The 23,138-nt window shown below is 39.8% G+C and overlaps 3 protein-coding genes across 4 annotated transcripts in view; 1 reads left to right on the top strand and 2 right to left on the bottom strand.

Annotated features, from left to right (window-relative positions):
* On the bottom strand, positions 1 to 2,562 carry LOC113237901 (TWiK family of potassium channels protein 7). 2 transcript variants are annotated; one of them, XM_026474615.1, is made up of 2 exons: positions 1,829 to 2,562; positions 1 to 113 (listed from the first exon to the last, which is right to left on the bottom strand). In XM_026474615.1, the coding sequence occupies exons 1-2, from the start codon at positions 2,428 to 2,430 to the stop codon at positions 59 to 61; spliced, it is 657 nt and encodes a 218-aa protein (XP_026330400.1). In that variant the 5' UTR covers positions 2,431 to 2,562; the 3' UTR covers positions 1 to 58. The 2 variants fall into 2 exon arrangements, with proteins under 2 accessions (XP_026330400.1, XP_026330399.1); XM_026474614.1 differs by lacking the exon at positions 1 to 113 and having other exon boundaries at positions 1,324 to 2,562.
* A 955-nt stretch (positions 2,563 to 3,517) lies between these two features.
* LOC113237803 (zinc finger protein 569-like) lies at positions 3,518 to 11,065 on the top strand. Its single transcript, XM_026474473.1, has 6 exons — positions 3,518 to 4,010; positions 4,095 to 4,196; positions 5,068 to 5,544; positions 6,373 to 6,588; positions 7,011 to 7,762; positions 9,211 to 11,065. The coding sequence occupies exons 1-6, from the start codon at positions 3,748 to 3,750 to the stop codon at positions 9,486 to 9,488; spliced, it is 2,088 nt and encodes a 695-aa protein (XP_026330258.1). The 5' UTR covers positions 3,518 to 3,747; the 3' UTR covers positions 9,489 to 11,065.
* A 7,210-nt stretch (positions 11,066 to 18,275) lies between these two features.
* The window catches only part of LOC113237950 (adenomatous polyposis coli protein-like), an 18,246-nt gene continuing 13,383 nt past the window's right edge, over positions 18,276 to 23,138 (bottom strand). Inside the window, exons 9-10 of the mRNA XM_026474667.1 lie at positions 22,865 to 23,051; positions 18,276 to 22,552 (exon numbers count right to left, since the gene is read on the bottom strand). Coding sequence (XP_026330452.1) covers positions 18,840 to 22,552; positions 22,865 to 23,051 — 3,900 coding nt within the window. The 3' untranslated portion in view covers positions 18,276 to 18,839. The remainder of the gene's footprint in view (positions 22,553 to 22,864; positions 23,052 to 23,138) is intronic.

Raw genomic sequence — 23,138 nt, 5'->3', positions numbered from 1 at the left:
TTGGTGATCATGTCCTCGCCTGCTGCTTTATTGTCTTTCTGTGTCATAATGGCTTTTTTTACATCACTACTAATAATTGGTGGAATACGTTCTTCAGTTTCATGTGCTCTGTTTGGCTCAAAATCATCAAGAATATTGGTCCGCAACTCCTACTTCGTGGTATAGGTCTTTGTAAAAATCTGTGGCAATTTGCTGGATAGTTTGTCTTTTTGTTGTTAGAACTCTGATTCTAAATATTTTGTCTCTTAAATGGTGGTGGCCTTTGACCCCACGGGCATCAGGTGGCTTCCGGTTACAGATTTCTAATTTCCGTGTATGTATTTTTATTTGTTTACCTAGAGGGTGGTGGTCTAATGTTTATTACGGCTGCTAGTGTCTTTTAATTGCTAAATTTCACTTTGGTTACTTGGCGATTTACATGAAGTTTTAAAGTTATAAGAATTTACTTTATTTTTCTTACTCAGTGCTCTTTCAAGGGATGCCAGGGTATTCGAGGGAGATACTGGGGAGTTTGTAGGGGATCTTTTCCTTTTCACATTCTTCTCTTCCTTCTTTTCTACAATAAGTTTGACATAGCGTAGGTATGCAGTGTTTCCGTTTTTTATTTCTTCACGTAGTTGAAGCCTTCGTGGCATATTTATTTTGAGGGAAAACTGTATTGTTCTTCAGAACATGTGTTTAGTTAAGTATTGCTTATTTGACAGTAACTGTTTCGGACGGAGATCGAAAGTAGACCTCGAGAATCGAACCCGGGACCTGAGACGGCAACACCATGTAAATAGGCGCGCAAGCCACTCGACGATGGAGGTCGTTAACTGACACTCAACTGTTATGGATAGGCGCGACGCTTACCACCAGGCGCACAACTTCTTCATACCGACAATTGATAACATGATTAAAAAAAGGAAATAGTTTTATAGAGACCGTAGCAAGTGGGGGTTTCCTGCCTACCTCTTTTGGAGACAGATGTGATGGTACGTACTTATCTATGTATTATGTAGAGGTTTTATGTTAATAAATTAAAACTGAGATTGAAAGGGATACGTTAAATGCATTTATTTGATTAAGAACATCATAAAGACATAGACAACATTAAGAACATCATAAAGAACATAAAATATAGGAAAAGAAACTATTTTTCCGGATTTAAATTGCCTATATTTGTTTTTTCAAACAAAAAAGTGTTTGTTTGAAAAAACAAATATACACAATTTAAATTCGAAAAAATAGTTTCATTTCCTATGTGTAACAATCGCGAAAACCTAAGAACTCAGAATATAAAGTATTCAATACTTATGTAAATCCCTACACACAATTTACAATAACACTCATTAATAACATTAATACGAACTTATAGCTTTATTTATGTCTATGCTGTTTCTGATGATAATATTTAGTATCATTCATGCACACAGTGATTTTCAAAGTAATATCATCCAAGCAGTTTTTTAAATCCTCCTTCAGCTCCCTCACTTTCACTCTGACATCCTCAGACATTAAATTATAGCACATAGCAACAAGTCCCATACCTAATAGCACATAAATAAAATTGATAACTAACTTTAAATGTGACCCTCCAGCCGAATCTGATATATTAGCTCCAGGAACAAAATCTCCGAACCCAATCTTACATAGACTAATTACGCAAAAGTATGTAGAGTCTAAGTAGTTCCATTTCTCCCAAGCACCAAACATTATTGTTCCAGTCAGGATGTAGAAAGATATAACCCATAGACAAGCTGTTGACGGTACTGTGATCTTTTTTCTCACAGTTTGAGACTCGCCGTCTTCAAATAACGGGTCTTCCCGTCTACTACATTCATGAGTTGTTATATACAGCCATTTGAATGTTTGGGCAAGAACTTTACCCATATTGCAGAAATATAGAATGTATATTGGTATCCCAAAGCAAGCATACGCTATGGTAAATATTTTACCCCATACAGTTTTAGGCACAATGTTTCCATAACCAATCATGGTGAACACAGATAGTGAGTACATAAGCGCAGCAGGAAATGACCATATATCTTCTGCTGATTTACCGCTGTAACCATCATGTATCGCTTCTGTAATATTTTTTTGGTACGCAATCAAATATTCGTTTATTTTCACTTTGAAATAAGTTTCATTCAATGTGTTTACAGTTTCTGCATAAAACCACATGTTGTCAACGCAGTTTTTTCTCCAGCTTTTGACGTCCTCCAGCTGCTGGTCAGGGTTGTCTTTCTCTATGTGCATAAAGGCTGCAGCTCCAAGTATGGCATAGCAAACAACTAACGCTCCAACACCCACTTGTGTAAACATGAATGCTATGAATTTACGTAGACAGTCCTTGATCTTTTCCCGGGGGTCGCTGCCTGCAGTTGATGAGGAGTCCCTACTCCTCATGGAACTGTGGAAACTTGAATGTAAGGGATGATGGCGATCCATGGCGAATACGTGAACTACTGATGAATGTGAGATTCCAGACGTTAGAGTAACGTAAGCGTAACTGAATAACAGTCTCGATCTAATTCGGGCCGCGTGTTGGCGCGCTGCCAACGAGAGTTTGTTTGAACACAAAACATTACACACATAGCCCCACTCTTACGACGAGTAGGAGTTTACGATGTGGTTACCCGTAGTCATTATACGATTAATGTATTGGAATCAAATGAGAGTAATGCCGAATTATTCAGATTTACTCCATAATGCGTATTAAGATTTCGCTCAAATTCCGCAAATTAATATAGCGAATGTAATATTAGATCCTGAATTTATTAGGTATAGGTAATTGCAAAAACGCTCACCTTTTTCTTGATAATGGGATATATAAAATGTATTTCAGCTTCTTGAGCAGCGGCCGCGAAAAGTTATGACTGTGACTATTTTATACAACCTTGTCGAAGATATCAGAGAGAAAACAATAATCAAATTTTATAGCAATTTTCATAAAAAATGTTTACGCGAACGCGAAATATGCGTAAAATTCGCCAAAAAACACCAATATTTTTTGACAAAATTTCATTGACATTTTGTAGCAAAATTTTTTTTTCTATTCGTTTCGGTTGATTTGAGTAAGGGAAATTGCCGCATATAAAAGAGACAAAGATATTCCATGATTTCGTTCCTTCTCTCTTTCTTCGTGCGCGAAGTAATCATAATCTGCTTAATCTTTAGCAAGTATTACGTGTATTCGAATGCATTTATTGATTTTTTTTTTTACTTTTTTTCGGGAACTGTCAAACTCAAATTCCACGCGTTTTCTTGGCGTTGTTTTTCATCCGGCACTACATTTTTATTAAAGTTTACCTTTTATTTCGGCTATTGTGATGTAGAAAGTAACGTGAAATCGTTTTTCAATGCTCGCGCATAAGTTTTTCATTGATTTTGTAAGTATTTGTAGACATAAAATAGGTTTTGGTTATGGCCGATCTACCCACGACTATATCGATGACAGGGACGCTTTTCGTAAATGCTCACCGATAGCATTAGTAAATATGCAAACTCGTTATGGTCCTTGTTTGCTTATTGCGTTAGTCTAATATGGTGCTGTGTTCTAGTCATTTGAGAGCGGCGTGGCCTGTCGGCACTACATCTACTAACAGGTACTTGTGGTACTTTCAGATAATACATATAGCCGGAAACATGTAGCTGAAGAAGTTAGAATACCGTTAGGATGTTTGCAATAGCAGCGCTACAGGAATTCATTTGACATGAAATAAATATTGGTAATAGATGGATCATACTTAGGGCTCTCAGGCGACCATGGCTTCTCCCGCCGCCGGCACCGCGCCCGGCCTACATAAAAGCCTCAAACTCACTACCATTGATTTAGTTGGAGGCATATTCTGTCACATCTGTAAATTAACATTTGGAAAGAAGAAGGAATACGACAATCATTATGCACTGCATAGTACAGGGAGCTCAGACATTATATACACATGTGTTGCGTGTCGCAAAGAGATTGTTGGCTATCCAAGTTTCCGCGGACATTGCTACACTCACCACATCATAAAAAACAAATTTAAGTAAGTACTTTTATAATGGTCCCATTTTCATATACAATACTTCTTATATTGTCTTCATGTAATATTTGGTTTGTGTTTTTTTAGATGTAACATCTGTAGTAAGACAGTATCAAAACTGGCTGCACTTGTGGAGCACAATAATGCTGTTCACACATTCAAATGCAGTAAACCATTTTGTGACCAACAGTAAGTTTAAATTCACAATTTATTGCTTTTTTTTAATCAAATTTTTAATAAGGCCTGTTATGCTCAGATAGATGTCAATATCCATTTTGTAATGTCCATCTTTATGGGTTCTTCTGTGTAAGACACTTTTCTTTGTTGTGTCATGTATATCACTTGGGAATACAGTGCTTTAGCACTCTTAAACCAAAAGGGTACTCTGTACAACATTGAACTCTTTACATGACATAGATCTTAAATTCCTTGGAAGTGGAATTATATTTTCAAATCTAAAATCCATGTATTTATCACTCCAAAACTTTGTTTAAACAAAAATAGTTCAAATCTGGAAAAATAGTTCAGTTCCAATAAGTAGGAATCGCACCAAGCTAAGAACTCTTTTAATTGTTATTAACCTGTTCATGAACTGTATTTAAATAGTAATGTACACAAAAATGTAGTTTATTTCCAGTAGTTCCATGTGCTCAGTTCCACATAGAACAATTGTAACCCAAAAGTTCCATGCATCATACTATTTTTCTTTGTGCTTATATTGATTCAATATAAAATGTTCAATGTTAATAACTGAATTTTTTTAATACTTTGTTGATAATTCTCTACGGAGAAACAGGCGGCAACTGCACAGAAATCACTTGGAAATCACATATAAAGCTACGGCCTTTAACAATAAAACTTTTTATCACATTTGTACCTGGTAACATATGGTATTTTTTTCCCATTTGTCGCCAGTGGACATAAAGCCAGTGGTCCCAACTGGGAATAAGCCGACCATACTATCATATTAATTTATATACTTTTACGTTAAATGCTATTACTGTCCAAGATACGGTTAAACATGACATTTGATTTTCTACAACAATAATATCCTTCACAGATTTTCTTCAAAAAAGGAACTACACCTGCATAAAGTGTTCCACAAAAGTGAAGGAAACAGCCCTCCATATCAGTGCCAAAACTGCACTAAGGAAATTGATACCATAGACTCATGTGAACTTCATATCGATAAGCACTACACAATCATTTACACATGCCCTATCTGCAATGTCACTTTGTCGAAAGAAGAAGCTATGAAGCATTTAGCAAAACATTTCGGTGATGTACTTAAAGAAGACTCTGATAACATACCAGACTCTACTTTGCCCGATGATAGTTCTATAAATGTAATTGGGGGTATTTTGTGCTGCTATTGCAACAATCTTTTCAAGAACCGTGAGGATTTTGATACTCACTTTGCTGCTGCTCATGAGGGGAATGATCTATATTACACCTGCAACATTTGTAACAAAAAGTTTGACAAGTACAAGTGTTTTGGTAACCACTGCCATTACCACTTTTCAAGGAACAGGTTCGAGTGAGTATGGATTCTTTGTAATTATTGGGCCTTTGCGAATATCTAACATATTTTGACTGTTGGCTTGTTTAGTTGTGATGTTACAATATACTTACATTTTACAGTTGTGATGGTTATTGGTGTTGGTGTTGTTGTTGTTTTGGCGAATTTGCATGTATTTTGTTTTTGTCCATGTCACTTAATGGTTTTACAAATCACATTTATTGTATTGTGTTCTTAAGCTTATTTTGTTCATAGGATGACTTATTTGTTTTTTGTTATCATTAATACAAAGATCGAACACTCAGAAAAAATTCCTTCGATCCGGTCGGATTCGAACCGACGTCTTCTTGCATACCGTGCCAGACGCTATACCAACTAAGCCACGGAACGAACCAACGGACCCAACGAATTTTTCTATGTGCTTGCTTATTTGTTTTTGTAAAAATTTTAATAATAATAATAACATTAATGCACACGCTCAACCTAGCCCTGCGCTAGGGAAACCCTGTGTCGCGGGTGCCATGAACACACACAATACAAATATTTTTCTCGGCTCGGGAATCGAACCTGGGACCTCTGCGTGGCAGTCCTTGTAACTGTTCGGCCACAGAGGCAGTTTGTAAAAATTTGGTCTAGAACTCAAAACTTTTAGTAGCCCATATTGCTGAAAGCAGCTCTGGTTCGTACATTCTGTGTTATTTGATGTGGATTAATGTGGCTATAAAATAATCACATGTATTTGTAACTAAAACCTGCCTGAGAGGCTCTCTTTTGGTACTAAACTGTTTTAAATAGTTTTTTGTGGTTGTTGAGTATAAATTAGGTCAAAGGCAACTTGTGTTATAGATGCGACATGTGCTGGAAACGCTTTCCACGTCTATCTCTGCTGGTAAGCCACATGGAGGCCCACCGCAATGCGCAGGACGGAGGCGCCGACGAGGCGCAATTCCCTTGCCCGCAGTGTAGCCGCAGATTCTGCAGCGAGCGGCGTATGCGTGACCATCTGCGCGACAATCATCGTACCACAGACCTTGTCTGCCCACAACCTGGTTGTGGACTAAAGTAAGTTTAATTTATGTTCCAGCTAAACATTCCACCAGTGAATTAGTCTGTGTATAATAAGTGTACTCTTTGACCGGTTTTAGTGAAGTCAAAAAGAAATTTATGGTATTGACAGCATATTTATGTATATTTATGTTTATCACCACTCGCACAAATTAAATTACTTCATTATTTAATCAATTTTAGCGGTAAAGAGTTGTAGACAGTGTATACTAGCTATACATGCCCTTTAGCATAAATGGACTCAACTTCAACTTCCAAAAAACTTTACATAATTATAATCAGTTTAATCATAGCTGAGCTGGTTAATCCTTCCGTACGACTCCCTTATATTATCTTTGTTCATACATAATCTCATTTGTGCTTACATAGATTAAGTGTTATACCCTTTTAAAAATATAAACTATTATTATGTTTCACAGATTGGAATCGCCAAAGGACCTGCTCATTCACCGAAAATACCACGAATCGACCCTAGACCATTGGTGTCGGCAGTGCGGGCTCCAGTTCCCTACACTAGCATCATGCGAGAAGCACCTGGATATACACAAGAAAAAGTGCTTCAGCTGCCCGGTATGCTCGCGACAGTACAGCGAGCGTTATCTTCTGATGAAACATATCCCCGCCCACTTTGAAACGGTTCTCCACGTATGCAACGTGTGTGGCAAGGTGTACACCGCTAAAAACCGCCTCATGACTCACATGAAGACTCACGCCGCCGCTAAGGAGTTCACGTGCAGCGTTTGCGGCAAAGGTTTCATGCGCTCCCATCATCTACGCCAACATCTCAACGTCCACTCGGGCGCAAAACCGTACTCATGCCCCGTCTGCTCTAAGACCTTTGCATCGCACCCCAACTGGCATAAGCACTTGCGTAAAATTCACCGTCTCGACCCCAAAACAGTGTCCCGCCAGAATCCGAATCTTCCCGATGATGCTACCAACCAAGTTTCTCCGAAGAACGAAGTCTATTCAATAGCAGCCACTCCAGACACGATAGTCAACACGCCTGGCGAAAGTGACGAGAGCACACTCGGTACCAGCAGTAGTAATTCCCATCTCATTGAGATGATACCTCATTTCGATGCGGACATGGTTCCCGTGGGCGCTGATTATGACCTTGAGGAGTTGGTCAATGCTGTGCTACCGGATGAAATTGCCGCGTTCGTTCCCGGTAAGTCAAGCTGCGTCTTCTCTAAGGTACACGCTTTTTCTATGCGAACCCAATGTGTTTTTAATTTATTTTCATCCCCCCTCAATTTTCATGTAATGTAGTGCGGTTTGGTGTTTCTTGTTTCTATTGAATGTATAACCAGCAATAGAGACGAAATGTCAAATCATTACGGTGACAACTTTGCTCCGATTGGCCAGGCCGAATTCGAAACAATTGACGGGTGTCGTCTATTTTTTCATCAGTTGGACGTAGTTAAGCAAAACGGATCCAATCCACAAAATTATCAAATATGAGTTATATGTACCAAATGGTTCATAAAGTCTAAACTCTTAGATCAGCAAAAAAAACCAACATGTAAATAAATATCTCTGGATTACATGTTACATGACATTATCAGTTTCGAAAATATAACAAGAGTGAGAAACACTTTTGAACTTTAAACTGCCATATTTTATCTCGAAAGTGACTGGATGTGCATTGGATCCTTTTTGTTTAATAACGTCCAGTTTAACTTGAGCTTTGCTATGATGGACGAAAATTGAAAAATTACATATTTAATATTTAATTACCGTTGAAATGTGATTGCGTTTGTTTTGTAATTAGATGTTTTGCTGATATTCCCACACCACTGAACGGAACAGCCCCCATAGTTAGAGATATTATCTTTATTACAATAAAGACAGAATATTTTTGAAATATACGGAGACGTACGTACAGGTCAGTCGTTGGCGCTGCACTATTTCAGCTTTCTAATTTGTGATTGCAGCGCAAACGAGAGATGATATTTAAAAGTGATATAAGGCCCATTTGCCTCATGAGTTGCCAGGGATGGATGGTCCTTATTACGTCTCTATTTCCGGTTATATACTCAATGCTTGTTTTATATCAACTCTCTTATCACCGTTTTGGTGATAACGTGAGGGAAAGGGTCATGTTTTTAGTCGCCTCAAATTGCTACAGCCAGGCGGCGCGACGTTGCAATGCACTAAAACGAGTAACACAACTTAAACTTTATCTTTTACAAGGACACATCTCAGCAGCTGCCTGCCTTTTAACCTATTACAAAGTTACATTTTGCATTGCGACGACAGAATGCGCCGCGTCACGCTCTTTACACTTTTGTCATTTTGATTTAAAGAGTTGTACACTTTATTAGGTATAGAATATAAGTTTTATATTATTATTGCATTTTATAAAGTGCCCCCTGTGCAGATAGACGTTGCCTGACGCCGCTTGGTGCAGATTTTTTTTCATTTTTAACCGATTTTAAAAAGGAGGGTTCTCAATTCGATGGTTTTTTTTCTATGTACAGTCAACAGCACATCAAGTTTCACATTGACACATCTTGTTCCGTTGCACTGGAGGCGATTTTTTTTTTTTTGCGTCTCGTCAATGGCAATTTGAAGCGACCCTAATACGATAAGAATGACGCAAGGTGTCCGTTGTAGAAATGCCCCAGCTGCAAGAGGAGCCGCAGCCGGACATCCCGCGCGAGTACGGGCCGGACTTCGTGTCGTGTGGCTGGGCGCTGGACGGGTCCGTGATCCCGCTGGATGAACCTCTGCTGCCGCACATCGACCCGCTGCTCACCATCAACGCCTGTCCCTCCAAGTACGAACCCCACCTCGCCCCATTCCCCTACGACTACGACCAGAACATCGTGGACGCGATCGACCCCAGCCCCAAGTGGGAGCCCCCCGTCATCACCAAGTTCTATGTGTTTTAGTAAGGCGGCCGCCGCGGCTTCCGCTGATGACCCAACCGTGAAGATGAATTCGAAACAGGTTAACACACGTTGATTCCCCGAGTGGGATAGATAAATAGTATTTTGTATATCTACGTAAAGTTATGGCCAAATGATTTTTAAGAATGTTGCTTTATCTTATAGTATATGTTTTGAGCCCATTTGGCCGGTCCACAGAGCTACCTCAAGCTAGAAACTATGATATACCTCAAGTTATCCATAGGAACTATTGTTGATATACATACATATATTACATATATATACATACACACATACATATATATACGTATACATTTTAACATATATCCCACCAAACATTAGGTAAATAATGTTTTAATTCATATTCATAATAATGCTACCTCATTTTAGTTGTTTAAGTTTCTTAGTTCGTCGCTTACATTTATAAATACCTGGATGTTATTTCTTGTCACGCAACATATGTAGTGATAGTGTAATGTGTTTGTGCCATTGGATCATACGTACGATTTACTTGGCTACCGAGAGTGGGGTGCGCTGGCACCGCCCGAAGGTGACCACTCGGTCGAAGTTCCTATTGCCAGGGAAGTAGACAGCGGGCAAGGTTCAATGCGAGTGCAGGTCGACACTACGACGAGAGCTTATCGAGGAGGCCACGGGTAGCGAAACTCCGCTCTGTGTTTTAACTTGTCTTATAATTTTGTTTTAATTGTTCCAAAGTTTTAGGGTAAGACGTTCGAACAATAGCTTTGTAAATATTTGATAATTTGCCGCACTCTTAACTGCATTAAGTTCGCTTCGTCTTGTCCGCCGCTGCCGCATGTCGGCCGCAGCCCGTCTTAGAGGTTACTACGAGCTCTATCATTCCAAAAGCAGGGTTATTTGTACCTTAGATAAGGACACGTAAGTCAAGGGCACGTCGCGGTCGGCATAGCAGTTTCAGACAATCACTTATAACAACTTAATAGCAAACGTATCTGTCGTAACTTTATAATCATTCAATATTTCATAACGATTGTAACGACATAATAATGTTAAACCGAAACATTGAAGGTCACACGCAGGCAGCGGTGGTGTTATATGCATTTCAATTTCGATTCGTTTATTGTTTTTGCCGCCGCGGAGCCAAGCGCCGCGGCCCTAGTGTAAGTGAATCGATCGTGCTGTGATATTTTTATGTATATTTAGTGTAAGGGTAGGGAGTGTAACGTATGAGTACAAATGTTATTTACGATGATAACGACTTTCGGATACCACACGATCCAGGCTGGATACGCATCCACACGCGAGTGTACTTGCGGATTTTGAACTTTACGGTCTACGCGGGCCCGGTCCCGCAGAGCACCCACGCAGATGCGATCGACAGAGCGCATATGGAATTATCGATACAAACCGGAAAATGTTGAAATTAGACATTCGATAATCCCATTTTCAGTAACGCAGTCTCCATATGCGCCTCAAAAAAAAAAGAGATTTGAACAAAAAATTGACAAAGTTTACTTAATGAAGCAGAACTCGTCTGCCACTTAAGATAATTGATGAAAAATTAAAAAGAGAAAAAAAAAGAGTAAAAAAAGAATTATCTCCGAAATATATTTTGGAGCGAATTATTTACAAGTTGTGGAGAGGAGTCTTAGTGATAAATGTATCCAAAGACTGTTAGGTATTATAAGTTCTTTGAACTTGAAAATTGGCTTATAAAAGTCAGGGATATATGCGGAAAAAGTCAGATGTGCGTTAAACAGAAAATTAAACAGAACAAGATGTAGCTATCGGCTTTGACACAAATTGGACTAACATTCAAAAAGTAATTGCGAGATTGGCGCCTCATTCACCTTGAAGGGTAAACAGGCAGTTGAGGATTATTAAAATCACTCGGTCAGTTGATTGGAATATAACGCAGGGCACTGCTGAACTTTGCTACTAACACAACCGCGGTAACCACAGGATCACAGGAATTACTAGTTTCTTTACTCGGTAACTAGTATTGGTAACAAAGAGCAGTAGCTCCCAGCATGTGCCCGTCCACGGACGACATGCTTTCAAATTACAAATTTATGTAATTTGCGTTCTCACTATCCAAACGAATATAACATACAAACCGTGTCGTTTGAACAGTAAGAATGTAGCTTAAACCATTGGTAGACGGTCTGTCATCGCGCGAATGCATCTGGTGGCCTGAATGTTGTCTATGTTACGCGTATTTTGGATAATTTACTCATCCGTGCCCGGCGATCGGGGGCATTCGCGCGAAGCAACCGTCTTACAGTGCTAGCTGTTGAAGCTAGCTCGTGCATTGCACGCAAGCTTACAGTTTTAATTAGGTGTTGTACCTCTGCAGAGGCTTTCATTAATCAATATAAATAGTACTTACTCAATCTTCTGTATTCATGGTCATTGAGAAATATACCATTTCGATGTAATTTTTCGTCGCAAAGGGAACATTTGGATGTTTTCAACCGATTTATATGCGTTTGACAAGTTTAGAAGGACTTTCGTTTATTTCGACTCATCCGAAGAACAGAGTCCGATGTGATTGCATAACGAAAAGAGGATAAGTTACGAGAATAATTTCGTTATTCAACCCAAAGCCTATGTGTTTTGAATTTATATATCTTATTTCGTTTCGGAAATATAAAATCGAAAGTCGAAATAGTGTGTCTTGAGAACAAGTAGTCTTGCACATAGATCTTTATTCTGCGGATCAGTCGATTTGTTTACTAAACTTTTGCTGTTTAGACTAAAATGAGCTTTCAAGTTTCTATACAGGGTTGTGTTACATATTTCGCATTTTCTATCCTATAAGCCGTAATTGTATTTTACTGAAATGTGTGTGGGGTACTTGGAAAGAAACGAAAATGGTACAGCCCGCCATTAGACGGAAATTTCCATGGGTGCACCCTTTGCGACCGTATTTGTCCCTAGCTTTTAGGTGTTAGGTTAAAATCGAGCACAGGGTATTGTGGTTCTATTTTACGAAAGTGTTATTTGATAACTCGACTAGTAAACGTTTACGGCATCTAACCAATCATACGGTTGCAACGCGGACGCAGGGAAATGGCATGAAAATGCTTTTGTTTAAGCCAATAACTTGTATTACGGGGGAATAGAGACGTATAACTTCACGGTTAGTGCTACTTTTAACTATGTCACAAATTTTCATAAAGGTTCTTTTTCTGGTTCGACAGAATTGGTTTCTGTTTGATTGAGATGCAAATATGTAGAAAAGAGTAGCCTATATCTCTGAAATTTTGCTTTTGTGATGATATTTACTTGGCTACATACTGGTATGCACATAATCTCGCAAATCTACACATTTCTAGGTTCATTGTAATCAATTTGTAGATTTTTGGTTAAAATTAATTTGGTTAAACTGTTGATTTAAAATATATTGTTCCCGTTTTTTAGAAACCCGAACATTTTTAATCGACTTCATAAAAACGAGGAGGTTCTCAATTCAACCCCATGTTTTTTTGTACATTTGTTTCGCGATAACTCGATTTGTGAACGGATTTTGACAATTCCTTTTTTGTTGGAAAAAGGTACCTCAGTAGTAATCCCATTTAAACTTGGCGAATAGATGTAATTCCTCGAACTTTTGAGGTCGGTTTTTTTAGTAATCTTTACTGAGATAATTACGTTTTCATTATGGTACGCAAATTTCAATTTTTCCTTCTTCAAACCACAAAAGCAAAGTTTTTGCAGGGAAATAGTTTTTTCATGTTTTTGTTAAGTTAAAACCATTTAGAAAATAATATTAATAACTCGGACACAAAAGTCGTGTTACACGGCGTTATATAAAAAAATATGAGAAATCGTCAAACTGAATTTTACTGTTCACGACTTCCAAAGACAGGATTTCATTCAAAAGTCAATTTATGCACCCCAAACGACATGTTGCTACCTTGACCTTGGTGCATAAAAGCAAAATTACATCATATTTTCTACTTCGCAAAGCGAGGGCCGATGTTTCGTTGGCTCAATAAGCTACGAGCACTCTCGCTTGAAAACAAGTGAATAAAGACACGCATAAGAACCTAAATAAAAGGAATCATTCCAATTGTTGAAAAGCACTAGCACGTCTGAATGTCATACATAAACGTATACGAAATAGTTGCTTTAATGAAAAGGTTTAGGGTGGATGAATAAACGTGCCTAAAAGGAGTAAAGAGAGATACTGCAATCCTGACCTCTTTGAATGGGGTACGCTCCCTCGCGTCCGCATAATACTACCCCAATACCCGACAAGTGTAAAAATAGTTGAAAATAAATCTGTTTCTTAAAATTTAAGGCCCTGACCGGGTTCCTATTAGGTTGCATTTCACATTAATGTTCTTGGTGTCCCTTAATATTAATGTATAATTCTTATTCTGGTGCTGTCAGCTAAAAGTACTTACCTAACCTTGTAGACGTCCACCTTGAGCAGTTTATTAATATACGTTTTATTTGTCTTCTATTTTACCAACCTACAATTCAACCATGACTGTGTATTGGGTTATTTTTTTAAAGTGAAACGAGTAAAAAGAAACAAGAGCAAAGAGAGCATCGCCATGCTTTTCAATATTATAGTTTCATTCCATAAGTTCGTGGCATACATAAGAAGATCCATATAGACCGGCCACAGTTAAAACCAAACTGCTGCTTACTGAGAAAGTTGTCCTTCGAAGTAAGCCAGATACGGTTATTGAATACACATTACTATCTTCCCAAGGTGGATGCAACGACAGATCGCAGGTTGCACCAGTGTTTGGGTACTGGCCACACTGTAGTTAGTGTAAATCTTCCACGACTTTGGATTTTGACTACATTTCTGGGATACAAAATTATATGTTCTCCGTTCCGTTGTAGCAGAGTATAGGCTTCTATAGTCTCAGTTCCGGTAATTTTTAGGACTGGAAAATCTCGAGAACATATATTCCAGCTTTTTATCTATAAAAAAAAAAAGAAAATAAAACGCCTTGGATAATTGAAAAACATACAGGGCGTAACAAAAATGACTGATCGCATTTCGACTAATTACAAATAAAATACAAAATGGCGTACATTTCTCAACCCTCGTAGGTAATTTTAGCTGACTTCGGTCGTTTATTGCATATTATATTTGTACATAGAACGAAATTAGTGAATGTTAAATGTCCGACAGTTCATGGACCCCCTAGGACCTTCAGTATTTCTTCAAGATAAGCTGCAGGATGTTGATATTTCTTTAGAGGCTTGTTCGGCTAATTAAGTCATTTTTCATCAAATTTTCCTTGAACGACAATGACCATCTCTCAAGTCTGCTCGTTTGCCTCTTCCTTTACATTAAATAAATAAATCAAACTTATAAACCAATAATGTTGCTAGAAGTTTAGGGCCATAGTTGCGTTGTTTAAATGTAAAATAAACACGATAACGTTTGTCTAAAAAATCCTATTTACTCTGGCTTTGAATGGCCCAAATTGTGGTTTCTGGAAAACATAGATACCCTGTATAGTAATGTTTGCGTTTGCATAACACAGGGAAAATGTATTGCATTGCTAAATATTCATATGTGAAAGGAAATATGACTAGACACCAAAAAAATCCATCCAAGGACGACCACTAAGAAACTGGTCGGTAGAGTTACAATATTTTGTATAATGAACATGACCGCTTAATTTCTATTCACCCCTTTTTTAGTTACACATTGGCGGTGTGTTGATAAAATTCCTATTCATAACAAGAGCATATCTCTAAATATACGTATTCATTACTAATGAATAATGATTTTAAATTCTGATGGTCTGTGGGGATTCATTTATTATCAATAGTTAATATTATTCCTGTCTAATCGGTGGAAACTAGATATTAAGAAAATATATATACGTGTAAACCCGGTCGTAATAAGTACATAAGCAATTTCTTTTCATACAAAAATGTTATTATCGCTTCAGAATTCGCATAATAATAAGTAGCATTTTACTTTCAAATGACGGAACCATTAAGTTTTTTAGTTGTACATAATGTTTATGCCCTTGACTCCACACATATTGTGGCACAAATCAATTTTAATCGACACGAGGATTTGTCTGCAGGATTTCGATTTGCAAGAATTCTATTTTATATATAGACTAAGGCATTGTACACTATAGTACAAGGGATAGTACAAATAATTGTTTGAAGAGTGTATTTTCTGATATGTAGAGCATATCGAACGCAGTCGAAATCCTGTACAGGAAGGCGGCCTAAACTTTGTTAGAAAGCGTCTGAAAGGATGAATCTGCTTATTGCTTCCATTATTTGTCAATGTTTTTAGACCACATTTAGTGCGCCAATTGTACATAGAATCGCTGTTTTTAATCTTTTTTCGTTTACTATTCGGGATTTTGTTTTGTTTACTTACTATGATTAAATATAGGCTCGTTGTTTGTAAGATGCGACCACGGAGTTCTGGGTGGAAAATATAAAACAAAATAAATATATAATAACTTATAAGATGTTATAAATAGCAGTATATGTGTACTAGATAATAAAATATATGCCAACTTTAACGTGTAAATGATCCCTAGTTTTTACATGTGCCCTTCCCCTTCGATGTATTCGTGCAAGTAGTGAAAATATAAATAGATGTATTCAATAATTTAAATAACGTACTTACATATTGTTCTACCCAGTACTCCACAAACCGATCTACCTCTGCATGCCTCCATGGATAAACAGTAATTATAGATTTTTATTAATATTAAATTGTAACATGCGCATATACCTAATCTATTTTGTATGTTATATGAAAGGATAATTATAAGGGACATAGATTTAGTGATTCACAAAGATAGTTGATGCAAATGGATGTTGTTTCTTTATGTAGGATGCCACTCAGTCGGAACGGAATTGTATCGACCATATTCGTAAAATAAACAATCTGACTAGTTCGATGTAGTGGTTTTATTTCTAACACCTCTATCCCTGCTAGTAATCGTAAGTTTGTAGCCTGTATGTAATCTTTGACTTGTCCGAAAGCCTTGAAGATGTCATTGTATAGGCTTATCATTTGTTGACGTATCAGGAACTGTTTCAATGACGTAGCTGGGTAGCTTCGACACTCTGAATTTTTCTGCAAAAATGTATGCGCACAACAATTTGTTTCTTAAAAAGTCACACTATCAAATGTTCACTATGAAATCTTGATAATTATTGGTCATAGTTTCTAATTTAAAAAGACAACAAATTCTGGACTGGCAATGTAATTTAAACTTTGCCCAGTTGTTGTTGAAAACCTATTATTGCAAGTTACGACGTTTTGATTTTATATTGAAAGACTAGACTAGACTTGTGCGACGGAAGGATTATATTCTACATTTAAATAAAACAAGAAAATCCGGTAAGTTTATTTTATTACCACCAAATAACCTTACACTACTTATATAATTAAAACTGGCTTACAAGACAAAGATGGCTTATATAGATAAGTATCTACTATTAAATTATCTATGAGATATGCCTACGATAAAAATAAGTTGCAGAATCTTTGGAAGAACCATGAAACCTCTGCTTTCTTACACCTCACCCATCGAAGGTACTATGGTTCTTTCAAAAGAACCTAGTTGATATTTCGTAAATAAAACGGTACTACTATGGTATATGTAACATGATCCAATAAACTAATATGAATAATTGATTTACTATAAAGATAAATTGTCTATTTTTCACTGATTTAAAATTTTTCTTACTAAAACTTTAGGCAAATTTGTTTCGGATGTTGTTCTAAACAGAGACTCTGACAGTGAAAGCTTAAACGACAATGAATAACTCTTCAGCACACAACTTCTCAATTTTTCTAAACATACTTTCGGTTGTTCAATTTAGTATAATCCCAATTGCATTTCGAGAACGCACAATCATTAATTGGCATCTCAAAAAATTTCTCGAAACTTCACATTTCGAGTACATAAAGTGACAAATAGCAAACACGAATACATTATACGAAGGGAATTCTCTTAAATTTTATTGAAATTGCGATCCCTCAGCCAAAAATATTACAATTTTCGCTTAGCTATTACTTTAAAACTGACTAGACATGAAAAATTGAAGACATAAACACTATGCCCACATTTTTTACCTGAAGCGACGCAATAATTATTTTTATAATAATAATGGTGAAAAAATATACAAATTGAGTTAGGGTTAACCTTAAAATTACAATTATAAATGGGTATTTATTTACATGGAACCATATCACTTATTATGTCTAGTAATTTTTAAGAGGAGACTACATGTTCCTCTGCGAAAAATACACACAATAAAAAAGTAGTATGGCTTATGAATGGAAAAATATAAAAAGCAGCTCGTGTTTGAAATTGAACCGACATATCGTAAGCATAATTATTATGGATAATAGTACATACATAAAAATGTGATCGGGAATGAGAGTAAAAATTCTGTAATTTTTACCGCAATTGACTTTTTATGGTCATTAAAATGCCACTGTAAACTGATCCTTAAGGTCACGAAAGACAGGATCCTAAATTCACTTCAATATTGGATATATTATTAGCATTACAGTCATTTTGATTCTCAATTACTCGTCTTAAATGTATTTTTGCCAGTTTCTTTGTGACGACTATATCTTTCGTCTTACAAAACTATTAGTCAATGAGGAGCTCCAAAACACTCTCAGAATAAATGCAACAAATATACAAAAAGAACGTAAAATAAATACATACGAACAAATAATTTAACTTTCATAAATTCACAATCAAAGAGTTAACACTAACACGAATACAGAAAAAAAAAATCGTTCATTTTCTATGCTTTAATACATAATTCTATGTGAATATGACAAAATATGAATAAATAATGTACGTACGTGTTCATTAAAATAAATATTACGCAGAATAAATATAGATTTTTTTTAGATCTTTGATTTTTGCAGGATGTAACAAAATAGTGCAACAATATGTTGATGAGACTGGAAAAAAATTATTGTTTTATTCAAACATCTTCATATACAAATCTGTCACAAGACAAATAAATAGCATATCAATAATTTTTTTGGGAACCAACATGTAATTTTGATCTAAAATTGTTATGAAACACCTAAAATATCGTCATAGCCTGAAATATTTGTTACGTTATTCTGTTACGTCCTGTAAATTCAGGAGTTCATTACTGATATACACAATACAAACACATTTTTTATTATGTTTTTACTCTTAAATTTTAACGCAAAGTCCCTGCGCAGTTCTAATAGAACATTGGCCTAAATCAACTTCATTTCGCTGAGAATTCAATGACGTCATTGCAACTACAACGCACAAAAGGTATGTCTTGTACATTCTTCAATACGTGAAACAGTCGTCAAAGTCTGCAGTCATTCCAATCGTCAAAATCATGGTCTCATTGAGAAGTGACTTGTCCATTAACGGATTTCCTTGTGAATACTCTAGAGGTAGCTGGTTTTTTACTCGGACTTCCTTGACCGACTTTTGCTGGTGTGGATTTTGGTCTAAAACTAGGTATTTGAGAAACTCTTATGCCAATAGCAGACTTTTGCTTTGGAGTTGTCGACACTGGGCTTTGCTTCGGTTGACCTTCGAAAGTTGAGCTTCTGATCAGTTTGGGTGGTTCAGTCTTGTCGCTGTCTATCCACACTCTCTTATCAGGTTTTTTGGGCTGGGTTTTGCTCTGTTCCACTTTTTTCCACAAACTAGCTATTCTGCTCTCAACATCTTTTGTATTTGCCTTGGAAGACTGGGAATTCACGCTCGATGTGCTACCTTGTCTGGATCCTCGAGTTAGAGTTACAGTTTTACCACTATCATTGCTCTGTAAGCTATGGTTTGAAGTTGAACTTTTTATCGAAGGCTCAGAAGATCTTTTAGTAGCTGCAAATTTGTTTTGTTTAGGATTACTGTTAGATTTCGTTAATGTTGCTCTTGAATATCGGTTCAGCTGCGGTAAACGAGAGGGCGATGTAGTTACACCAGGTTTAGTAGGCGTGCTCGCTTTGCCTACTCGAGGAACACTGGACTTTTTATCAGGCATTGGTAAATCTTTCGGCGGAACCGTACTTTCTTTTGTGAAAGTTCCTTGTCTCTCCAGTGGTAACGGTTTAGTAGCAACGAGAGGTATTGCTATCGCTTTTTGCTGGCTTATTTTTGTGGGAGACCGATTTGGCAACGATTTTTTCGGGGATGTATTGGCGCTTGGTGGTTTGGAAGTCGACGGTTTGCTTGGCGTTTTGGCACTAGTATGAGCTTTGGCAGGATTCGCCACTACTTTTATAGGTGGAGTTATTTTTGGCGCCGGTTTGGAGGTTGTTGCTGCTGGTTTACGAGCTGGTGGGTTTCTCCTATATGGAGAGACGTACATGGTCTTTTTTCGTCCTCTGACCGCTTTAGGTGCTTCATCCTTTTCGACGGACTCGTTTGAGTCTAAACTCAAGTCTCTTCTGGTTTCAGGTTTGATGATTTTAGGTTTGGGTCTAGATTGGGGAGATTCCGTGTCAGATTCGGATTGTACTTTATCTTCTGAGTTGCTATCACCCTCGTAGCTCGCAAAGTCGCTGCTGCTCGGGTTGTTTTTGTCGCTTTGCACATTATTACGATAAGAAGCCGTCATTTCTATGTTCTTAAGGTTATTCATTACGCAGAGGTCTACTGCAGTGGGACTTTCGATAACTGGTAGGTAATTCCTGAAGCTTTTAGTGTATGTTTGCATTTGAGCCGAATTAAGTTCGAAGTCATCATCATTGTGACCACTATCTGCGTCTCTAGAACACACGTCATCATCTCTGTGCCTGTCATCCAGCAGTTGCTGGTGATTCAACTCAGTGGAGGACAGACTATCGTATCCAGTGGTGGTCTCAACATTTTCGAAGTTGGCATCCTTAGTGACGAACGTTGGAGAAGGGGGAATGTCTACGCTGAAAGTTCTAGTTCTGAATCTTTCGGCATCTTCCATGCGTTTTTGTTTCATCGTTTTCTTTGCCGCTAGACGTTGTTTCAAGTTCTCTATCTGAGGATCCACAACTTTGGTTTGTGAAGTCTCTTGTGTCAATATATTGTTAATATCCACAGTTTGTGTTTGGTATCTGGCCCTATCTTCTTGTCTTCTTTGCTTGGCGCTAACTTTCCGCCTAGATTTCACTTCAGATGTTGCAGTTACATAGTCATCAGATTTGTCGCTCTCTGATTTCGTCCACGTTAAAAACTCTTCAGATTCCACTTCCAGTACAAGGTTGTCGTTCTCTGTTACACTGTCAGTTATCGTGTAAGTATGATACCGGTCTTTGGAGATATGTCTCTTTTCTTTTGGAGTCAGATAATTTGATCTTTGCCTTTTCGGAGTAGACTCGACACTACTGACGTCTGATGGAAGCGGTGTGCAATTTTCGGATCCTGAAGGAATATCGGTGACGACGTTTAACGTTGACATGCAGTCGTCATATACTTGATTGACAGTGGTTTGCTCTATCTCTACCGTGGATTCAGCCATCTCATCGAACAAAGACGGAGGATTTACTTTATCTAAGTCTTGGAAGACTGCATTAAATGCATTGCAAAGAGGGAAGTCCTGTATTGGCTGTTTTAAATCAAACACTACTGGAGTTTTTTCTCTGAATTCAGCCACTTCGGAGACTATACTGGAAACTGATATCATGCTGCTTTCCATATCAATATGTTCCATTTCGGAGGGCGGTTTTACATTATCAAGGAAACTAACAGGATTGCTGTCTAAATGTTCCGAAGATCCCTGGTGCATGGAGTTGCTCAGCGCTCGTTTAACCATCAATGCAACGGGAAGCGACTTCTTTCTACTTTTCTGAGATTTCTTGGAGGTTTGTGCAGATGTTTCGTCCCAATGACCAGAGGCACTGAGAGACAACAAGCTACCCAAGTTGGACGGTGGTTTCACATTGTCAAGATCCAAGGAAGCGAGTGACGTAACGCTGGTTTCCATGACATATGGAGATCTCTTTAGCTGAGCGGCGAGTCTCGCAGCTTCTCTTTCGATGGCCGATGACAACAGGGAATCGAGCTTTTGCTCCCCATCGTCGACGAGGGAAATAAAATTCGGCTCTGGTATATTTTCAAGTAATTTGTCAGTGTCGATTTTGAGGTCGCTTAAAGGCAGATTCATGGATGCTTCCGTGTGTTCCTCGTCCAACTTGTTGGTCAGGTCCGGACGAGAAGAACTCATATTGATAGTGTCGCTCTTTTCCAACAGGTCAGGCAGGGCCATGCCGGGGTCGGCGACTTCGCTTCTTATTGAGGAAACCATGTGGACGGAGCCACTGATGGTGGGGAAAGTGACGTCGTCGGGGCAAGTGTTGTCGTTCCACGTGTCCGTGCTCCTTTTCGACGCGTCTTCCGGCTGCAAGGGTCGCTCCGTCACCTTGATGTCGTTCCACTCCAGCCTGTTCTTACTCTTCCTAGTGAGCGTGCCGGCGTCGCAAGCTCGGCCCGAGTCGCCGTCGCTCCACGAGCCGTCGAGCACGTCCGCGTAGGACTCGTTGGACCGGTCCAGCTCGTCCCGCAGCTCGGAGTCGAGCGTGGTGTTGGCCGACGCGGGCGCGAGGCACTCGTTGGAGCGGTCCATCTCGACGGCGTCCGCCGAGTCCCGGGGCTCGGGCCGGGCGGCGGCCGCGTCGGCGGAGAGGTCGAAGGCGGAGTCGGCCCGGTCAGAGCCAGTGGCGACCGGGCTGCGGGTCCTTGGGTCGCGCGCGGGGGCCGCGTGCTCGCCTGCGGGCGCGCGCGCCGCAGACGGCGGCGGGACGTTTTTTGGCAACGGCCGCTCGCCCGCGCCGCGCGCGATCACCTCCTCCAGAATGGCGCGGTCCTGCGAGTCCTCCGCGCCGCCCATCCGCTCCAGGGCGCCGCGCGCCTCGCGCCTGCGCCGGCGCGCCTCGCGGGCGTCCCGCGGCTCCCGCTGGTCCCGCGCGTCGAGGCGGTCGTCGCTGCGGCCCCGCGGCCGCTCCTCCCGCCGCCGCGGCTGCGGCTTGGCCATGCCGGCGCGGACGCAGCGCTCGAACACCTCCTTGTCGGTGGACCCGAACGAGTCGTTGCTCAGCGAGCTCAGCGAGTTGCTGCGCTCCCGGGGCCGCGCGGGCAGGCTGGCCGGGCCGTCGTCGCCGCGGCCGCGCCGCGCCTGCGCCGCCAGCGAGCCCCCCGCCTCGCCGTGGAACGAGTACGGCGACCGCGGCAGGCTCGGCCCCGCGAACTCCTGCTCGGGCCTCCTCGCCCTGCCGGGGCCCCTCGCGGTCCTCTCGCACTCGTCGCGGGGCCGCGGCTTCCGCGCGAGTTTGTCGCTCCGATCGAGCGACTTGTGCTGGCGGCTGTACCTCGCGGGTTCGACGGGCCGCTCCACCGAGTGCGCCTTGCCGCGGCCGCCGTCCGGGGCGCCCGCCCGGGGATTGACGCTGGAGAGGCCGGCCTTCACCGTTTCCTCGAAAATCTCGCGGTCCGTGGAGCCGAACGAGTCCAGGCTGAGGGAGCTGAGCGAGTCATTCTTCGCCAGCTCGGCCGCGGCGGGCGCTCTGGGCTTGTCGCGAACGTTGCGCTGCGACTTCACCGGCAGACGACTCTCGTGCCTGCGACCTGCGGCAATGTGCGAAAAATTAACAATTTAAGTTGCGGTTTCTTTGGATGAACGTTTTATTTTTGGGATTACTTACGACACCCGAGTTTAAAAAAA

This window comes from Hyposmocoma kahamanoa, unplaced genomic scaffold (genome assembly GCF_003589595.1).
Source record: "Hyposmocoma kahamanoa isolate Upper Pololo Valley unplaced genomic scaffold, ASM358959v1 94, whole genome shotgun sequence".
Taxonomy (NCBI): domain Eukaryota; kingdom Metazoa; phylum Arthropoda; class Insecta; order Lepidoptera; family Cosmopterigidae; genus Hyposmocoma; species Hyposmocoma kahamanoa.
This window is presented reverse-complemented; position numbering and strand designations above follow the sequence as displayed.